The sequence below is a fragment of the Taurulus bubalis genome (genome assembly GCF_910589615.1).
Source record: "Taurulus bubalis genome assembly, chromosome: 11".
In the NCBI taxonomy this organism is placed as follows: Eukaryota; Metazoa; Chordata; class Actinopteri; order Perciformes; family Cottidae; genus Taurulus; species Taurulus bubalis.
The window spans coordinates 2,317,469-2,338,650 of record NC_136599.1 but is presented as its reverse complement, the minus strand read 5'-3'; the positions used below and the strand labels follow the sequence as shown (position 1 = coordinate 2,338,650).

General features: G+C 43.4%; 1 protein-coding gene across 3 annotated transcripts; it reads left to right on the top strand.

Annotated features, from left to right (window-relative positions):
- Positions 1-2,131: 2,131 nt before the first annotated feature.
- Positions 2,132-20,326, top strand: LOC306743514 (deoxynucleoside triphosphate triphosphohydrolase SAMHD1-like). Of its 3 annotated transcripts, none has more exons than XM_079226031.1 (16): positions 2,132-2,251; positions 2,448-2,467; positions 2,805-2,965; positions 3,196-3,311; positions 4,698-4,765; positions 9,520-9,648; positions 9,735-9,844; positions 10,021-10,129; positions 13,617-13,708; positions 13,824-13,939; positions 14,532-14,653; positions 15,770-15,808; positions 16,396-16,479; positions 18,738-18,842; positions 18,961-19,122; positions 19,377-20,326. In XM_079226031.1, the coding sequence occupies exons 1-15, from the start codon at positions 2,236-2,238 to the stop codon at positions 19,093-19,095; spliced, it is 1,422 nt and encodes a 473-aa protein (XP_079082157.1). In that variant the 5' UTR covers positions 2,132-2,235; the 3' UTR covers positions 19,096-19,122; positions 19,377-20,326. The 3 variants fall into 3 exon arrangements, with proteins under 3 accessions (XP_079082157.1, XP_079082156.1, XP_079082158.1); XM_079226030.1 differs by having other exon boundaries at positions 16,378-16,479; XM_079226032.1 differs by lacking the exon at positions 2,448-2,467 and having other exon boundaries at positions 2,181-2,251; positions 16,378-16,479.
- The last annotated feature ends 856 nt before the right edge of the window (positions 20,327-21,182 follow it).

Genomic DNA, 21,182 nt, shown 5'->3' with positions numbered 1-21,182 from the left:
ATGACCTCCAAACCAGAGAATGTGTTCCTGCAAGACAAAGTTGGAGCTGATTTCTTGTTGTTTCTATTTTGTTTTGGGACTAGAGGAGAATATCACACGTCTCTCATAGAGACTCATCTCTGTCTTTTATCTTCAGAGAAATAGTTACTGGATGAATGTCCATTAGTGGAGACGCTCCTTTTGCTGGGATACAAACTGCTTCTGCTTCTCACTAAAAAGGTGAGACGGTGTCATCAAAGAAGACACTTGACATGATTGTCCTCATGTGTCCTCTGTTGGTGTTCTTCTCTCAGTTTCATTCCCATCCAGGTTCAACCCAAAATAAAGAGAACGCTGTGAGTTCGAGTCCTTGTTTTACTGGATGACTTGGTGTCAAGCAAACTGTCCTTTTAAGAACTGAGCAACAGCGCCATCTTGAGGCCATTTGGTGCAGTTGGCCAAAAGTACCCATGTGCTGTGTACAAGAGGTACACAAAGTACTTTTACAACTATTTCAGAAAAACTATCAGAACCCGACGTAGGTTTTTCTTCTAAACTTTCAGATGTTTAATTTGAAGCTTAAATTAACTTGACATATGTCAAAGATCTGCATATGGGAAAATGGCCACTTTGCTTTGGCTTTTGCTGACAACACCTACACTCCATTACACACACACACACACACACACACACACACACACCTTGACATGACTGATGTTACTGACTGCCACACTCCGTAAGGGTAACTATTTCGTAATGTAGTCCGAATAAACATCTTACGTTACCCTCAACTGTTGTCAGGGCCTAAGAGCCGGGTCATGACAAATTGGGGGCTCGTCCAGCCTTTTTCCCGTTTGTGTGGTGGATTAGTAAGACTGGGAAGGTGTAGTTGTCTGCTTTCACACGGGCGTTTGGGTGAACTAAACAGTAAAAACTGGTCTGGAGGTTGGTTTTCATCGTAGCCTATATTTGCATGTGCAGATTTGTATTGGATGTGTGTGCTTAAAGGTTTGTCTGGAGCACTCTCAGCGCGCTCCTTTGTTCCTTTGTTACTTGGGCCGTCGGTAAACTTAGCTGCTCGTGTGCTCATGAAAGGGAAAGGACAGCGTATAGTAGTAATACCTGTAACTATTAGGGTCAGGGTCAGGTGTTAATAAGGGTCAGGGTCAGGTGTTAATAAGGGTCAGGGTCAGGTGTTAATAAGGGTCAGGGTCAGGTGTTCATAATGACTACCGAAAGTGATGAGCTAACACTTTCACTGCGGTTACCATTTACAACTGAGAGCGCTAAACAAGCGATTAAAAATGTGCTTCTGAATAAAAAGCAAGGGAGTGTGTAAGGCGTCAGGGAACGAACCTCCACAACCACAAAGCAACGTTGTGTGTGTTTACTGTCTATTGTTCAGCAAAAAACACAAAAGGTCAATTAGAGGGAGATTCCAGTACGAAATGAAGACAAACCAGTTGACTAATCACTCAGAAGAACAGGGAGTGTTTTTTAGTGGCACTCTTTGAGTCAAAAATAGACGAGGTGTGTCCAGTAGTTGTTCTCCTTTGTCCTACCAGGTGTGTGAGGAAAATGAAAGTGAAACTATCCACGACCTGTCAATCACAGGCCTGTGTTGATCTTATGAAGAAGAAAAACTTGTTCACTCGTTATGCACTGGGTGTGTTTTTACTGGTACTCTTGGATCATAAAAGGACATGGTGTGACCAGTTTATGTTTTATCAGGTGCTTAATGATTCCATTGGCGTGTTTTCAAGCCATTCCTGTGTAGCTTTGTCTTCCTGCTTGTCCTCATTGGGCCTCTATGCAAGAACAACAATCCGTTCTTATCCTAAATCTCACCTTCTGTTGTGAGGTTTGTTCCTGCAAGTGATCCAAGTTTGATTTATTAAACCCTCTTAATTGCACAAACTTCTCAATTCATCCTGTACACATTTTCAGAGATGTATCATGGCCACCATCAATGTCCCTAAACGTCAGCATAAGGCGACCTGTTCTGCGTTTTATTCACAAACCTGTTTTGGTCTTATATATTTACATATTACATATTTCCCTATGAGGGCAGTGATCAATCTGATGGGTGTGGTGGAGACATAAGCCGGAGGCGTGTTGTTAAAACCTGTGTTTAGAGCAGGTCCGCTGTCATCAGCTATATAACAAGCGATACAGCGTAGCTTGTGACTATCCAGACTTTGGTTAGCTGCAGATACAACCGCAAAAAGCTCCAAAACGCTAAAGAAGACATCGTCGATGGAAACGGACAAAGGTGAGTGTCTTCCTTTGTTAAGCAAGATTTCAATGTCTAGTTTGTACAAAACTAAAATCTCTGAATTTGAGCACTAATTTGGTTCAACAACATCCACCTCACTGGATTTTATTGAGGTTTCACAACTCACCTTTCTCTCTCCAGCTCGTTCCCTCACATGTTGTTCTGTATTTTCTTTTTTCCCCATTTTCTATAGCGATCATGATGACAGACAAGGTAATATATCATGTGCTTATCCACAAAGCTGAAGAGCCCTTAGAAAAAACAGCAAAGAGTGTGTAAGATGTCAGAGTCAGTGAATAAACCAAGATCATGTATGTTTACATGTTACAAGTAGACAAATAAGTTATTACTGGTGCTCTTCAGGGTCAAAAGTAATAATAATAATCCTTTATTGGTCCCGCAGTGGGGAAATTTAAAGAGAGTAGATCCGTCCAATATTTGTTCTACTTTGTCCTACTAGTTGCTCAATGATCAGGAGAACTGGGTCTGGTTTCACTGGTACTCTCTTGGATGATAACTGAACTGGTTTTTGTTCTGTGTGTTCTGCCAGGTGTTTAATGATCCCATCCACGGCACGGTGCCGTTACACCCTCTTCTGGTCAGAATGATTGACACACCTCAATTCCAGAGACTGCGATACATGAAGCAGCTTGGAGCGGTCTACTTTGTTTACCCAGGAGCATCCCACAACCGCTTTGAACACTCCATTGGGTATGTCTGCTCTCATCAGACAGTTTTAAGTCTTCAGGTAGTCACTTCAAATTGAGCAAAGACTGGTTTGCAGTAAAGGACCTAATAACAATCAATAAAACAAAAGTAAACACATTGCACACCACATTTATATATATATATATATATATATATATATATATATATATATACAGCTGTCCATACTTTGCAGCAGGATACTTTAGTTTTTGTTGTGTTGTATCCGGGTAAAGGGTGGCACACTTGGCAGGAGAACTCGTAAAAGCTCTACAAACAAGGCAGACGAACCTCGACATCACTGACAAAGACGTCCTTTGTGTGCAGATTGCTGGTCTTTGCCATGACCTGGGTGAGTGACACACACCGCCTCACTATTACATCTCATGCATGAAGGCAGACGATATAAAGACATCCACATGTGCATTTTGTTGAGCTACAGCTAATTAGAACAACAGTAGCAGATCATCCAGGTTTAATGCTTTAAGTGTGATTATTAGTGATGTGCCCTTTTGTGTCGAGGCTTCGATGCGCGTGTCCAGTAACCAGGTAGATTTTGGTGAAGCGCGCATCGAGGCTTGTGTCGATGACGTATGCGGTGACGTTGGAAGCCTCTGAGCCGGCCGCACCACGTGACTGATTCAGGACATGTTGGTGGGTTTGCTGTGCGATTTGAAATATAAGAGGCAGAGAAACTCAATGGATTTCCCCTTCCTCTCTGTACCCAGTTTCATCTGTGCCTGTGAAAGGGTATTTTATAAAGCAGGCGAAATAGTCTCAAAAAGCCCAGCACTGTGGAAAAGTTCTTATTTTTACTTAAAAAATTGGACACATCAACATGGACTAGCGGAGCCGAGGCTCGAAACACCGATCCTCTGACTGAAAGTCGGATATTCTAACCACTGACCCAGTCACATCACAACCCTCGCCCAATTTGTTTCGAGTTTTGATTTTGACCCCGCCATTACATCATAAAGATAGACACAATATTAATACGTTAATAATTGATGTATTGGCGTCACAAACATCATTTATTCAATGTAAAGCTTCACACACAAAAGCCATGGTGTCGTTATGATCACTCTGCCTGTTTTACATCTATTGTCCACTTGGTGGCGCAGTAGAGCAAATGAAGCTCCGTGAAGCTTCGGCCCATTAGCGAACCAATTGGATGAAAAGCTTCAATGCTTCAGGGAGCTTCATCTCGCCATCACTAGTGATTATTACATAACTATACAAAAAGGGCTCACAATTTCAGACAGAGAGCAGTAAATATCTGAGATGTTATTTGTCATTGTCTCTTTGAGTCATCACTAACAGGGGAAGTCAAATATTTATGGAAATTCTTTTGAAATTTGCATTTGTATGGAACTTTTATTTTAAGGAATCAAACAGACTGAAGCATGTTGTTACTTTAATGAAAGTAATGCTGCGAAATTAATAGTAAACAATAATAACGGAAAATGGGAGCAGATTAGAAAAAAGAAGAATTACTTTATCAACCATTGAGGGGATTTGTTTCCCCTTAAACACACACACACACACACACACACACACACACACACACACACACACACACACACACACACACACACACACACACACACACTTTGGCCGTCCCCAGGAGATGAACTAGCACCTCTCCAGCTACCAGTTAACACATCTTAAAATGAATAACCCAACACCAGTTTGATGGGTTTTTTAATTTAAAAACTCTTGTTTATTTATCCATATCTAGGACATGGGCCTTTTTCCCATCAGTTTGAGGAGTTCATCCACAAAGCCCGTTCAGATTCAAAATGGAAGGTAAGAAACCTTAAAATAACCGTTGAAATGGCAGCACATGTGATATCGAGCCAAAGGAGTCGTATGGGTCTCTGTGGGAGATGGTTCAGTGTCGGTGTTCCTCAATCCTCAGCGATTAAAGAATAATAAGTATAACTACTGCCTGCTGAAAGGTTTCCTACTTGCTGTTGGCTATATTGTTATTGGGGGTCCCTCACTGACTAACCCTGTCACCCCCAGGGTCGCATTCCTCGTACCTGGTTTACTGAGTTAGCCGGATCATTTTCATGACGTAGGTCAGGCTTTTCAGTTCCACGAAACAAGTTTGGAAAAGTCACCATAGCAACACATCGGAATCCCTTTACCTCAGGGGTCTCAAACTCAATTTACGTGGGGGCCACTGAATGCAGAGTCTGGGTGAGGCTGGGCCGCAAGAAAAGATTTCTTAAAAAAATTCCAATTTTTTAAAATGTCTTTATTTTTATTTTTAACACAAAATAAGATCAAAAAATGAATAAACAAATTGAGAATTAAGTAAATAAATCAGTCATAAATAATTACAATAATAATAATTTGATTTCTCTAGTCAGCAACTATGTGTGGTTTCTTCAGTCTTCTGTTTCTCCTGATACGTTGTTGAGCTCTAAACCAAAGAATTTTGCTCTTATATACTTATATACACATACTTACTATGTGAGAAGTAACAATAAATAAATCCTTGAACCTGAACATGGCTTGAACATGGCTTCTCTTGCCTACTTCTTGCTGCTAGACACCTGGCAGCGCTTCCTCTCGCATAGCTGAGCTACGTTTGGCTGGAGAGAGGAAGCAGTTGAGACCCTCAGTATGGCTTGAAGATGATCATCAGTAAGTCTGGACCTGTACTTGGACTTATTGAAGTTCAAGGTGGAGAAGAGCTTTTCGCACAAGTATGTGCTCCCAAAAAGGCACATGGTCCGCTTGAACATTTGGGAAAGCTCAGGGAAGCTGGGAGGCAATTCTCTCAAAAATTGCCCAAGTTTGTCTGCTTTTCCACTCACCTCCCTGAACTTGGCTTTGAGGTCAGAGTTGCACTGCAGGTCAATGAGCTCCATTTGAAGCACAGGAGGGGCATCTTGCACATCAATGGAGAAGGGGTCTGCAAAAATTTGAAATGTGGCTCTGTGTGTCTTGAAGTCTGCAAATCTGTGATCAAATTCCTCCCGAAGCTTCAAAATGGCATCAACATACATCTCAGCACTGAATGGTGTGCCTGCATCCACGAGTGCCTTGCATGCTGGGAAATGGCAAAGGTTTGTCTGAGAGAGCTGGGCTTTCCATAACTGACATTTTGTGGAGAACGCTCTCACGTTGTCATAGGCAGCACTGACGAGTTGCCCCTGGCCTTGTAACTTCTTGTTCAGTACATTAAGCTCATGTGTGATGTCAACAAGAAAAGCTAAGTCCATGAGCCATTTGGGATCACTTAGCACAGGAACAGCCACCCCAACCTTCTCCATGAAGGCTTTCACCTCTGCTCTCAACTCAAAAAATCTCTTCAACGCGTTTCCCCTGCTGAGCCAACGTACCTCAGTGAAGTAGAGCACATCCCCATATTCAGACTCCATTTCCTCTAAAAAAGCACGGAAACTTCGGTGCTTTAATCCCCTGGATCTGATTTGGTTGATGCATTTGACAACAACAGACATCACATGGTCAAACTTCAGGCATTTGCTGCAAAGGGCCTGCTGATGGATAATGCAGTGCAAAGCAATGGCCTCCTCTGCACCCTCCTCTTTCAGTTTTTTTTGAACAAGTGTCACTAGTCCATTTTTCCTCCCTGTCATTGATGGCGCTCCATCGGTTGTTATTCCAACTAACCTCTTCCATGGCAAACCGGCATTCTCAATGGCATCACACAGCTGGTGAAATATCTCCTGAGCGGTGGTCTGGCCATGCATTGAAACTACTGTGAGCAACTCCTCTATCACTTCAAAATTGTCATCAATACCACGGACATATATTGCAAGCTGGGCAGTGTCTGTGATGTCTGTGGTCTCATCAAAAGCGACCGAGTATAAACTGAAATATTTGGCTTTCTCGCACAGTTGATCATAAATGTTAGTTGACAGGTCAGAAATGCGCTCTGCCACGGTGTTGGCAGAAAGGCTGATGTTGCTAAACTGATCTTTCTTTTCCGGACAAACTATACTTGCAGCCTGTAACATGCACTTTTTAATGAATTCACCTTCTGTGAATGGCTTTCCCGCCCTAGCAACCATCTCACTCACCATGTAGCTAGCTTTGACTGCTGCATCGTTCGTTTTGGTTGCTTTCTTGAAGAAATCTTGTTGCCTCAGTAAACTGGTTTTAAGATTTGCAACCCGGTGCTCATCATTAACCTTTCTCTTCACTGCAGGCTTTGAAAAAGACATGTTTGGGGTTGTGGAATATATTTGTGTTTAGCCGACGCACGGAGAATAATGTTATTTCCGCAATGTGTGTCGTTCCGCTGTAATTACTGATTGTCCGTCAGACGGTCCGTCAGTAATAACAGTCCCCGATAACTGTATAATATACATCATATAGAAATATATGTAGTGTTCATCGTGTGAGGAAATGCAAATAAAACAATAATAACCCCCAAATAACGGTGTGAATTGGTCCGGGTTATCGGGGACTGTTATTACTGACGGACAGGTGTCGCGGTGTGACTGCAGCCAGGCACGGAAGAAAACTCTCGTCTCCATGGCAACGTTTCTGTCGCTTTCACTCATTGATAAACGTTTCTCTGCTTGCATCACGCAAGTGACGGTCAATGTCCGGCCCCCGAGAGCCATATACCACACCGTGATTGGTAGGTTCGTTCAGCTCCGCACACAACGCTGTCAAGCGCCATTCATATAAAACTCGCGGGCCGCACTAACATTATACTTTCATATTAAGGTGGGGGCCGCAAAATATCATCTCGAGGGCCGCAATTGGCCCGCGGGCCGCGTCTCTGAGACCCCTGCTTTACCTGCTCCAGCGCAGGCTAACTATAATTCACTGGACAAGCTGGCCACTCCCATCGGACAAAAAAGGCAGCTCCCTTCCTCATTGATGAAGGAGCAATATTAGTTTTATAGGGAGAAAGTTCTTCGAGATTGCAAAGATCCGTTCTCACATCTTCATGACTTCCTGTACGAGCGCTATCGATTCTGCCGACAAGGAATCATTTATTTACAAGAGCTTCTCGAGCCGTACATTGATCACCACACGGCGCAGCCGAGCATAGACTGGATCACAGCCTGTATGCATAGACTGGATCACAGCCTGTATGCATAGACTGGATCACAGCCTGTATGCATAGACTGGATCACAGCCTGTATGCATAGACTGGATCACAGCCTGTATGCATAGACTGGATCACAGCCTGTATGCATAGACTGGATCACAGCCTGTATGCATAGACTGGATCACAGCCGTGCGCTTCTTTGCGAGCGGTACATTTCTCTACAGTCTCGGCGATGCAGAGAATATCGGGAAAGCCGCTGCATGCCGCTGTTCTTAAGTTTATTTAGCGCATAAGAAACTTATGGATGTGTTGAAAGCACTCATAATTATTTGACAGTGTTATTAGTACACCATACATATCATTATTGTAGAACATGATTAAGGTGATCGTGATAAGAATACAGAGAATCACACACAATTTATTTTCACTGCTTCAATTGATTGAATTTCTGATTATGAATAATACATACATACTGATCCGCCCATAAACATATTCAAACTCCTAGTTATGTGGTAATCTACACTTGCATGAATATACACATATATAGTACATGATACATACGCACATACAGTATATATATTCTCATAAGTATATATTAATTTGTATCAATTAGATACTCTTTGGGCTTGTTTTTATCTACTTATTCTGAAAGCCTACTGCCAGCAGGAACATTTAAATAAATGTAAATCTGATTGATTGGGGTGATCACACACTTAAAATTAGCCGATACATTTTCCCAACACTTACGTATTTAACTTGTCTGATATTTTTGCCATATTTTGCCTTCACAGCGGTGGTGGTGTTAAGCTGCGTTCACACCAAAAGCGTTGCAAAAACGTTTTTGCAACGCTTTTGGTGTGAACGCAGCTTTTGACCCTTCCATCATTCAAACAAGCCCTCAAAACACACCTCTTTCAACTCTCTTTCACCTGCTAAACCCTGCACCCATCCTCCACTATGACCCTCAGCTTTTCCAGTTTTCTTTCCTTTTCTTTCTTTGTCACAAAATATCCTGTTTGTTTGTTTTTTGTTTGCTTTCTTTCATTTTTGTTCTGTTCTGTTTGTCTTTGTCTCTTGTCCATAATGTAAAGCGTCTTTGAGTATCTTGAAAAGCGCTATATAAATTGAAATTATTATTATTATTATTATTATTATTATTATTATTTAGACTTTGCCATGATCATGCTCTTGACTTCCTCATCTGCGTTGGGACATCATGTTTATTAAATGGTTTTCCCAAAACATAAATATGTATGCTGTACAATGACATGAAACATTATGATATCATTACATTATTATTGCATTATTATAACTGTAAGCAATATCATTTAAATAACAAACCATAGTGCAATGAACATGAACAAAACCTTGTACCACATGATTTTTTACCAGAGTTTGTGTAGATTTTTGCATCAAATGTAATAAATTAGAGAAGCATTCATGTCTGTGTATCCTATGGAGATGGGCTCATTTATTTTGAATTCTTGTGTATATATGTTCACAAATCTGTATCTTGCAGCATGAGGAAGCTTCTCTTGAGATGTTTGACCACATGGTGGAAAGCAATGACCTGGAGGAGATAATGAAGAAACATGGCCTGAAGCTGCCCATTGATGTGACGTTCATCAAAGAGATGATTAAAGGACGGGTTCGTATCTGAGTGAAATCCATCAGTATCGTCATGTTTGCTGCAGCAGCCATTCTAATGCCACTGGTGTGCTGTCATCTCCACAGTCACCTGAAGACCCTCTACCTGTAGGCCGTCCAGACAAGCTCTTCCTCTACGATATCGTGGCCAACAAAAGAAATGGCATTGATGTGGACAAGTTTGACTACCTCGCCAGGTGGGCCTTGTTGAACAGCGACTGTAGAGCAGAGGGATGAACTACAATGTATTATTTACCCCAAATTATTACAATGTTCTCATTATTCTAACAATATGCAGCATTCACCAGAGTGCTTTGATTAGTTTAACGTAAGAAGCTTCTTCTTTTCATATTTCCTCTCTGTCTCTTCTCAGGGACGCCCACCACCTGGGCATCAAGACCAACTTTGACCATCTCCGCTTCATACACTTTGCCAGGGTTTGTAAAGTGGACGGGATTCAGCAAATCTGCACAAGAGACAAGGTGACGACTTTGCAGTTTCTTCTTTTTTGAAACCATTTCAGGATCCAACAATAAGGATTGCCCGATGAGCTACGTTACTACGAGGGATGTCACTATATTACGTGTTTATATCACAATTGTTGGGGAAAATAGATTTTTTATTATAAAAATGATAAAAATGCTCCTCCAATGAATCGCCACCTTAACGTGGTGGAGGAGCTATGTTGTCCGGGGCGTCAGCCCCTGGTAGGGTCTCCCAAGGCAAACAGGTCTCGGGGGAGAGCCCAGACTAAGAGCGGTTAAAAAAACCCTGATGAATAGCAGCCCACGGTCTAAAGCTACCTCGTCCGGACAAGGGAAACCGGGCCACCCTCCCGGAGCCAGACCCAGGAGGGGAGCTCGTCGTCGAGCATCTGGTGGCCGGGCTTTCGCCCATGGGGCCCGGTCGGGCTCAGCCCGAAGAAACAACATGGAGCAGTAGTCACCCCGTGGACCCACCACCCGCGGGGAGAATTATCGGGGTCGGGTGCTATGCAGACCGGGCGGCGGGCTAGGCAGGAGACCTGGGCAAGCCGATCGCCGGCAGCATAGACTAGCTCTAGGGACGTGGAACGTCACCTCGCTAGCGGGGAAAGAGCCGGAGCTGGTGCAGGAGGTGGAGCGGTACCAGCTAGATTTAGTTGGGCTCGCCTCCACGCACAGCATGGACTCTGGAACCAAGCTCCTGGAGAAGGTTTGGACTTTGTCCTTTTCTAGAGTTGCCCAGGGTGAGAGGCCGGAGATCAATGATCGACTTTGTAGTCGTATCATCTGATCTCGGGTGAAGAGAGGAGCAGAGCTGTCAACTGATCACCACCTGGTGGTGAGTTGGATCAGATGGCGGGGGAGTCGGCTAGAAAGACCTGGCAAGCCCAAACGTGCAGTGAGGGTGAACTGGGAATGTCTGGCGGAGGATCCTGTCCGGGAGGTCTTCAACTCCCACCTCGGGAAGAACTTCTCACAAATCCCGAGGGAGGCTGGGGACATGGAACCCGAGTGGACCATGTTCAAAGCCTCTATTGTGGACGCGGCTGCTCGGAGCTGTGGCCGGAAGGTCATCGGTGCCTGTCGTGGCGGCAACCCGAGAACCCGGTGGTGGACACCGGGGGTGAGGGAAGCCGTCAAACTGAAGAAGGAGGCCTTTCGAGCCTGGCTGGCCCAGGGGTCTCCTGAAGCAGCTGACGGGTACCGGCAGGCCAGAAGGGCTGCAGCTACGATGGTCGCGGATGCTAAAACTCGGGCATGGGAGGATTTCGGGGAGGCCATGGAGAAGGACTTTCGGTTGGCCTCAAGGACGTTCTGGCAAACCATCCGACGGCTCAAGAAGGGAAAGCAGGGGCTACCCGAGGCTGTTCTCAGCAAGGGGGGGGGGGGGGGGGGGGGGGGGGGAACTGCTGACCCGGACTGGGGACATCGTCGGGCGGTGGAAAGAGCACTTTGAGGAACTCCTAAACCCGGCCAACATATCCCACGGAGAGGGGGCAGCGCCGGAAGACTTTGGGGTGGTTTCTCCCATATCCCTGGCAGAGGTCACTAAGGTTGTCAAAAAACTCCTTGGTGGCAAGGCACCAGGGGTAGATGAGATCCACCCTGAGATGCTGAAATCGCTGGACATTGTTGGGCTGTCTTGGTTGACACGCCTTTGCAGTGTCGCATGGGGGTCGGGAACAGTGCCCATGGACTGGCAGACCGGGGTGGTGGTTCCCATCTTCAAGAAGGGGGACCGGAGAGTGTGCTCAAACTATCGTGGCATCACACTGCTCAGCCTCCCGGGAAAAGCTTATGCCAGGGTGCTGGAAAGGAGGCTCCGACCGCTTGTCGAACCTCAGATTCAAGACGAACAGTGCGGATTCCGTCCCGGTCGTGGAACAGTGGACCAGCTCTTTACCCTTGCAAGACTACTGGAGTGGTCCTGGGAGTTTGCCCAATCAGTCTACATGTGCTTTGTGGACATGGAGAAGGCTTTCGACCGGGTCCCTCGGGGGTTTTTGTGGGGGGTGCTGCGGGAGTATGGGGTGCCGGACCCGTTGGCACGGGCCATCCGGTCTCTGTACGCCTGCAGTAGGAGCTGTGTTCGTATCCTCGGTAGTAAGTCAGACACGTTCCCGGTGGGTGTTGGCCTCCGCCAGGGCTGCCCTTTATCACCGGTCCTGTTCGTGACCTTCATGGACAGGATGTCTAGGTGCAGCCAGGGGGCGGAGAGGATCCGGTTCGGGAGTCTCGGGATCGCCTCTCTGCTGTTCGCGGATGATGTGGTCCTGTTTGCCTCCTCGGACGTTGACCTCCAGCATTCACTGGGGCGTTTTGCAGCCGAGTGTGAAGCGGCAGGGATGAGAGTTAGCACCTCCAAATCTGAGGCCAAGGTGCTCTGACGGGAAACCGGTGGATTGCTCCCTCCAGGTGGGGACAAACTGCCTACCCCAAGCGAAGGAGTTCAAGTATCTCGGGGTCTTGTTCACGAGTGAGGGTAGGATGGAGCGGGAGATCGACAGGCGGATCGGTGCGGCTGCAGCAATAAAACAGGCGCTGTACCGGTCCGTCCTGGTGAAGAGGGAGCTGAGCCGGAAGGCGAAGCTCTCCATTTACTGGTCGGTCTACGTTCCAACCCTCACCTATGGTCACGAACTCTGGGTCGTGACCGAAAGAACAAGATCTCGGATACAAGCGGCCGAAATGAGCTTCCTCCGCAGGGTGGCCGGGCTCACCCTTAGAGATAGGGTAAGGAGCTCGGACATCAGGAGGGAGCTTGGAGTCGAGCCGCTGCTCCTTCGTGTCGAAAGGAGTCAGCTGAAGTGGTTCGGGCATCTAGTCAGGATGCCTCCTGGACGCCTCCCATTAGAGGTTTTCCAGGCACGTCCAACTGGTAGGAGACCCCGGGGAAGACCAAGGACACGCTGGAGGGATTATATCTCCCGGCTGGCCTTGGAACGCCTCGGGATCCCCCAGAATGAGCTGGAAAGTGTTGCGGGTGAGAGGGAAGCCTGGGTCGGCCTGCTGGACCTGCTGCCACCGCGACCCGACCCCGGATAAGCGGCTGATAATGGATGGATGGATTGTAAAAATGGTTATTTTCACACCATGATGGTTAAACTGTTATAATCCGCGCTTCACACATTTCCCTGGTCATATTATATACACTTTCTTGATGGATATAAGGCTGACATGTCGGCTCCCTCAAACCTTACACATACAACATACAGCTATTCTTCTCAACCGAGTGGCACGACTCTCACACACAAAACAAACCCACACACACACACACACGGGGTAAATGAGGCAACGATGAAGGAATCAGGGAGCCATTGAAACCGTGACTCATAGAGCTTCGCAAACTTAAATTAATGAGTATTGATTCAAATTTCCCAAGCTCAAATATTGACCCATGGGCCCTGCTTTGTTAAAAATCGGATTTTAAAACGCAGTCATTTCTTATCAGTTGTGACTAAACTATAAGCGATGTTCTCCACAGGAGGTGAACAATCTGTACGACTTGTTCCACTTAAGATACCTTCTCCACCAAAGAGCCTGCCAGCACAAAGTGAAAAATGGCATAGAGTCTATGTGAGTAGCTACCTTTACCTTTTTCTGTTAATGCTTATTTTCATTTGCTTCATTATTCTCTCTCTTGCATGTTTCACAGCAAAATGTTTCATAAAGTGATGATGTGATATTTCAGGATCTTGGAGGCCTTTGTAAAAGCAGACCAGCACATCCAGATTGAAGGCTCAGGAGGGAAGAAGTTCAAGCTTTCCACAGCCATAGAGGACATGGAGGCCTACACCAAGCTGAACGGTCTGTAGAAACCACTGAGCTGTGAGCTGTGAGCTCGTGTTTTACCATGAAGACACGGGGAGGAGTGAACCACCATCTGTGCCACGTTAACAAACACAAACACTGATTTCCAAATCACACATACTGCAGCTGCTCTTACAAAGTACATTAATACTTCATCATAAGATTACACCTTGAACTTTGACCATCTGGAACATATATCTGCTGCAGGGCATTGTGGGTCAGAGTAATATTTCCACAAATTTGGGGAATACGACCAGTGCTATAGGTAGTTAGCCAGTGTGCTGAACAGCCAATGACTGCAGACACACTAGAGCAGATAAACACAGCATTTAATCCACTAACACTTTTGCACTCGTAAAGACTCAACAAAGACACAACCCTTTAAACTCCAGACGCTCTTCTTAAAGCCCTCTGCACAGGAGAGAGATCCCAAACTGGACATTCTCTGTTTCGGTTGCTTCGGTATTATTGGATACTTGAGTTTGGCATCACATTGATATTGCTTATTTATTTGAGTTATGCCTCTCACATTATGATGCCAATTATTTATTTATGACCCTTTCTTTGGTTTGTTCTAACTCTCTTGTAGATCATGTTTATGAACAAATACTCCACTCTCCCAACCCGCAGTTGGTTGAGGCTAAGAAGATTCTAGAGAGGATCGTCTCCCGACAGCACTCCAGGTTTCTGGGTGAAACAAAGGCCACCGAGGTACACACTAGAGTCATTGTGTGTCTGTACTACAGTCAGGCCTGGACTGTTGCCCTCTTAAGGGCGCAGCCACTTGACCTTTTCTAATATTTTTTTAAGGACAAATGGCAGGGCAGCAAATTCACAGAAATATTGAATCTCACTTCAAGGTTCAGGATGATTTAATTGTGATGCCTCCACGCCGACAGCAGCCGTGGATGTTTTGGGGTTGTCGGTCCTGATGGACGTCTGTACGTCCGGCCTATTCCCATTAACACGATATCTCAGGAACGCCTGGAGGGAATCTCTTCAAAATTGTCATTGATTAGAATTAGAGGTCAAAGGTCAGGGTCACTGAGCTCTCATCGGCCCCAGTCTTGTGTATCTAGGAACGTCTGGAGGGAATTTTTTGGCCAGAAGGTTGCCTGTTCGATTCCGCAGCTCAGATTTCATGTATGTATAAGACCATTTAAATAAAGTTTAGGTTATAAAGTTTTTAAATCCTTGCAAACGTCTTTTCCCACACATGAACTGATATTTATAAAGGGAGAATGTGCTCACCTTAGGAATACTTAGACCATTCAAACACACGGTTTCAGATAGCTGGAGGTGAGATGAGCAGGAGGCATCGAGTATAAAGGAGAAACATTGTTTTTAGGGTGCTTGACAATTTTTCTGATTGTGTTATTATTTTTTCAGTAATGAATTGTGAGTGAATTTCAGCTCTTTCATTTCCTTTTTATTTCCTTTTAAACACATCATCTCCCCGCTCTTCTCCCTGACAGGTCTAATGACCGGTGAAGCAGAAACACATTAATATGCAAACGTATGTTTGAGGGCGTTTCTGCATTTATTTATAGAGAACTGAGGAAATGAGGCACGATGATTCAGAGTAAGAAGGCACACGTGTGGATCATGAATCTGATGAAAAAAATCGTCAGCATATTTCTGTCTTTGTTTGCACACCCGGTTTTATCTGTGACTCCACAAAGAGTTTCATGCAACAGGCGCCTGGAGTTTATGATGACTGCTGTGTTGTTGTGGACAGAGTGAAAACCCAGAGAGGAAGTTGCATTTTTACATTTAACTTTTTGTCCCTCCCGTCTCTCACCTTTTCTCCCTCCCTTCCTCCCTAAGGCCATGATCACTGAGATGAAGTCAGTCGACGGTGTAGAGGTGAGTTTATTTACTCTAGTTACTTGAACTTTTCTTCATCCTTTAAGATATGATGTGTGAGATATGAATGAGAAGAAACTTCAGTGAGAGCAACAGCAGTTCCTGTCGTCAATGGAACAAATATGTTATATTTTGAATCAGGGCTCATGAATACTATAACAGCTGTGGAGGAGGAAGAGTTGGTGGTTCAATCCCCGGCTCCTCCTGTCTTATGTCCACTGTGTACTTTGTCTATTGACATGTTAACATGTAGTGTACATGTTATTTTAACTACTTTACCACATCACATATTATTATAATTCTTTTGTCTTTGTGCCGCTGTAACACCTGAATTCAACCAGGTTCAGAAACTTTGTCTTAACTTGTTCTTTACTGCCCCTTCACAATAACTGGGCAGGCGTTCACCATTACCATTAGTTTTGCTAAAGCTCCGTTTTCCTCATACACACTAAAATATTTATATTAAGATTTACGCCTTTATACATTTACTTGGGAGGTTTTATTTATTGTGGATTAGAGTACGTCCACTGATTGTTGAGTTGGAATTCATTTAAAATCTCTCCCACTAATCACATTTTCTCCCCAAGGCCTTGAAACGTCGGAAAAATGAATTGGTTGAAGCCTGTCACGGTGCCGGACTGACAACAAACAACGACGACTTTGATGTTCACGTGAGTTTTTAGCCCAATTACTTTTACTTCATGTGGTGGAAACTTTGTAGTTAAAACTTAGATGTCTGTGAAGGGTTGATTCTCGAGGATCATTACACGGAAAGCAATCGCCTTCAACAGTCACATATAATGTCCAGGTATTGAGCAGCGATCACTCCATCTTTACTTTGCTTATGCCTGTCGCTGGATCATGATTGTTATAGAAGATAGTGTAAAATTATCTGATTGGCTTCCCATTTAAAAACATCACTTTTTTGGATTTCCTCTTTTTGCTGATCTGTCTGCTCGTGTGTCACTGCTCCCACAAGGTTTACTCAGTCAGGGTGAGAACCAGAGAGAGGCAATAAGAGCAGAAAGGACATTCCCATTTAGTGGTGAAGGTTTCTTTCCATTGTGACCGTTGTAGGATGCTGAGTTCAGAATAAACTAAACCGACTTACGGCGAGTCGAGGGTTTATAGGAGTATTTCTCAAACTGTTGGGGCCCTCTCCTGGGGCGCGGTGGTATTACAGGTGGGGCGCAGAGAGAAATGCAGATTTTTGATAACTTTATTTCACATATTACAAAAGTACACAGACATAAAACTAAGTAATTAATCAATACATGCCGAAATGCCTGTACTTTCGTGTAAATGTTTACGATAAATGATATTCAGTGCAAAACAGGTTACTTTAAGTCACAATAAGCTATTCTTTTGCCAACTATTAGTTTTTTTTTGCACAGATAGAGCATTATTTGCATTTTTCTAACAAAGGTATTGCACATTCTATTTGTATTTGTCTGATGCAACAATCTTGTTTACTTAAAAGTGATTGCAATTTTCTTTATTCTATTATTTGAAAAAGCACAGATGGAGGAGTCACAAAAAGTTATTTTAATAAAATTCAGCATGGACCAGGGGCATGGACCTTTTTCTTCCTCCAAAGTGGGGTGTGACAGAAAAGGTTTGAGAACCACTGGATGATAGTAACGTCTAAACCAGTGGTTCTCAACTGGTCTGGCTGCAGGACCCACCATCTCCCCTGAATGACAAGCCGCGACCCAAATCGAGGAACATTCTCGACTTCTCAAATTAATTTAATGAAAATATGGTCCAGTTTTGACCTGACCTAGCAAGTTTGATGATAAACCAAAACGAGCAGCTGGTGTTGATGCTAGAGAGGGAACTATTCCCTTTTACACTCAATTAGCTGCATTTTAATTAAAAAACAAAAAGTGCATCTTGAGGACACGAGGTATTACAACATACATAACAATTCAGAATTTGCAGCCATTTTTAAACAGACTCAACAGCTTTCATGCACAAACAAAAAAGTCCAACAACTAAGAAGTAGTTTCAAAAAGACTGAAATGACCTAACTGTAACTGAGAACACACACTCACTGAATCTATGACAAACACTTTACTATGGAACAAGTCGCTGTCTTGAGGAGCAGCTTTTCCACAAATTCAAAATATTCAAAAGGATTCTTATATACAAAATTAACCTTTCTTGTGATTACCGCACCAGTAGGTAAATACTGAAAAACATTGTGCTTTACAGAAAATTAAGCAGCACTCAATTCTCCTCACGACCCACCGAGCAGTAGAAACATTACGAAGCATAGAGATCCAGACTTTATGAGTAAAACATACCAGCTTAATGCTTCAATCTCACTCTTCTGATGTAGCGTGTGAAAGTTCACTGCTATCAACAGAAGAGTGACAATGTTGTTCGGCTCATTTTCTGTAATCAGTGTAGCATTAAAGCATGGTGGAATTAGCAAGCTAGCTAGCTAACTAACGGACAGCTGGCTAGTTAGTTCGCTTGATTATTCCACCATGCTTTAATGCTACACCGGTTACAGAAAATGAGCGGAACAGTGGGCCGGTTGCCAGCTGGGTTAACAGCTCCGGAAATGGACAAGCTAACTAGCCAACTAGCTTACTAGTCAACTAGCTAACGAGCCAGCCATTCGTCTGCTCTCTTTTCAGCGAGCTGCAACACTTTACAGACCCACCAGAACAACTAACAACATTATATTTTGTTCCTGTCAAATGTCCACTATTCTTTTCTATGGGGAGTTTTTCATCCTCGAGCATGAAACATAATAATAAAGCTTTCATTATTCCTTGACAGTCCAACCTTTAACATAATTATTTAATGTTATAATTTCCCTTTGTCTTTAAATATCTTGGATATCATTTTTTTTTAATTGGTGAGATGTTGCCTTCCTTTAATGGCTTAAAAAAATGTGTCTGTCTTCTGTCTCTTTTAGTTTGTTAAAATGGACTATGGGATGGGAGACAAGGATCCCATCATGAAGATGGGGTTCTACTCAAAGAGCGACCCAGAAACAGCAGTAACGCTCACCGAAGACCAGGTCAGAACTAAAGCAATGACCACAACAGTTTCAATGTTAATCTTTCCCTGGCATTAGCTTGTGTGTATTTATATATTTATGTAATCATTTTCATGTTTTCTGCTTTCATTCTTGTCAGGCGTCCATGTTTAAGCCAACATGCTTCTCTGAGCAGCTGATCCGGGTTTACTGGAAGAAGATTGATGAAACCACTCAGAAGATTGATAAAACCGGTCTGAGTGAGGTTCAGAAGTGCGTGAGCCAGTTGTTGTGAGCCAGGGAAGAAATGCCACAAGCTGAGGTAATATTTAGATTTAGGCTGATAAATATAGAAGGATGTATTCAAAGTACCATGGAGGCTTCTGTGTATTATATGTTACGTTCCAAAGTCTTGGATCTAGAGTTACTGCTGTCCAGGTCCGCTGATAACCATTGTTTGACTAATTATTGGTCAATTAATTTCAGGAAGTCTCCGCTTCAGTAATGTTGAATAGGATCCGTCACTCTGCACTGCTCTCATTACTGATACTGATGTACTTTTGTCTTTATTTACAGCCAGTAGGAGACACGGTAAGCCCGGAGACCACCGATGAGGAAAACATCCAAAACAATGGATGAAGCAGTTTTGGAAAATGAAGATTAAAACTAACAAAAAAAGGAAAGCCATCCCTCCCTGATCCTCATTCTGGTTGATTATTATTATGAAGACACTCCACAAGGTGAGCGTGTTAAAGAGCACAGCCGAAATCTTGAGGACGCCATTTCTCTCCAAAAACAAATGATTTAAAAGTAACGAGGATCATTATTGAATATTATAGACAAACCTTTTGTTTTGGTTTAATCATGTTTGACTTTGTTATTTAGACTCCCTTCTCCATCTGCAGCTGGTTATTAAGTCACATTAACAAATCAATCATCATTCAGCCAGCGGTCACGCCAACAAAGTGACCATTTAATTTGTGGTATAGGGGTTTTAAATATTTAGGTTTTTTCGTTTTCATGTTAATCGTGTGAGTTGATGAGGTAATCTGATATTATTTAGACTTTGAGTGATGTTTGATTAGAGGTTGTTTTATGGTGTTTGTTGTGGTTCCACCGTACTTATTATTCTGCATATCTTTCCTCACCTACTGAATCTATTGTGACTTATTCATTTTTAAATGTCTCTTTTATTAGTAACAACGATTTGAACGATTCTATCTTTTGAAACTTTGTATTTAATCTCTCAATATGACATAGGAGTTATGGTTAATATTGCTATTATGATTATGATTATATATTGATGTTTCTCACTCAACTGGCCTTCTTTAATGTAATCATGTGTCTACTTTGGGTATTGTTGTGTTTTGCTCTTAGTGTGAAAATGTATTGTATTATAATTATTATCATGAAATGGGCTGTAATGGGAAACCTTAAAGGATATTAGAACCTTTCTGCTGTAATTCTATTTTGATAGTTGAAAACAGATTGTCTGCTCTATTTGAAATAAAACTATTTTTCTCTTTCTTGTGTGTCCTCGAGCAGCTTAACTCGTCCTGCACCAGTAATCATACACATGTAGGATTACTGCCGACGATACATCTAAATATTTCAACAATGGATTGTGTTATGTCGAAGGAAAATGTTTTATGTGTGTGTGTATATATATATATATATATATATATATATATATATATATATATATATATATATATATATATATTCCACAACAATCTACAGTATGTATCCACAATATATATTTATATGCGGGTTAAATCTTTTGTAACTAGTTGTATATCTCACCTATAACTAATTATCTAAATGCAAACCGAGGCCCTCGAGGCGTAAGTGTCCTAAAGCTGACCCCTGTAGCGCAAAACAAACGCTTAGAGGTATGAAGGATGTGGCCTGGCTCCGAAATGTCTTCGTCAGCTATTTAAAGTCGGATGAGATGTGATGTCTCATCAGTCGTCAGATAGCCGCTAAATACTTAAGTGTATGGTAGTAAGAAATTAGAGAAGTCGATCATCGTCGAGCCAGCGATAAGTCGAATCAGCCACAACAATTGGCGAGCCAGCCAGGAGGGCTCCGGGGGGACCGGGCCTGAACGGGACGACCTTTGCTCTCTCACAGACTGAATGCATCGCGACGTCAACATAAAGGGAAGCAGAGGAACCTTTTTTCAGAATGTTCTGCACTGGAGGCTTCGGTCTGTGAGGAGGAAGGGACGGCCGTGACGGTGGGACTCCCGGAGTCCATAAGACAGGAATCCATATGTAACAGATGTGTTTAGGGCATGGAGGAAGTCGACTCAGATGGTTTTTCCAGCATGTATTTGCTCCTGCAGAAGACAATAAAACACACATTGCCTTCTGGTCTCTC

Coding starts and splice junctions, on each gene's coding strand:
- LOC306743514 (XM_079226030.1), top strand. Junction 2,966..3,195: donor CGCTTTGAACACTCCATTGG/GTATGTCTGCTC, acceptor ATCCGGGTAAAG/GGTGGCACACTTGGCAGGAG. Junction 16,480..18,737: donor ACGACGACTTTGATGTTCAC/GTGAGTTTTTAG, acceptor TGTCTCTTTTAG/TTTGTTAAAATGGACTATGG.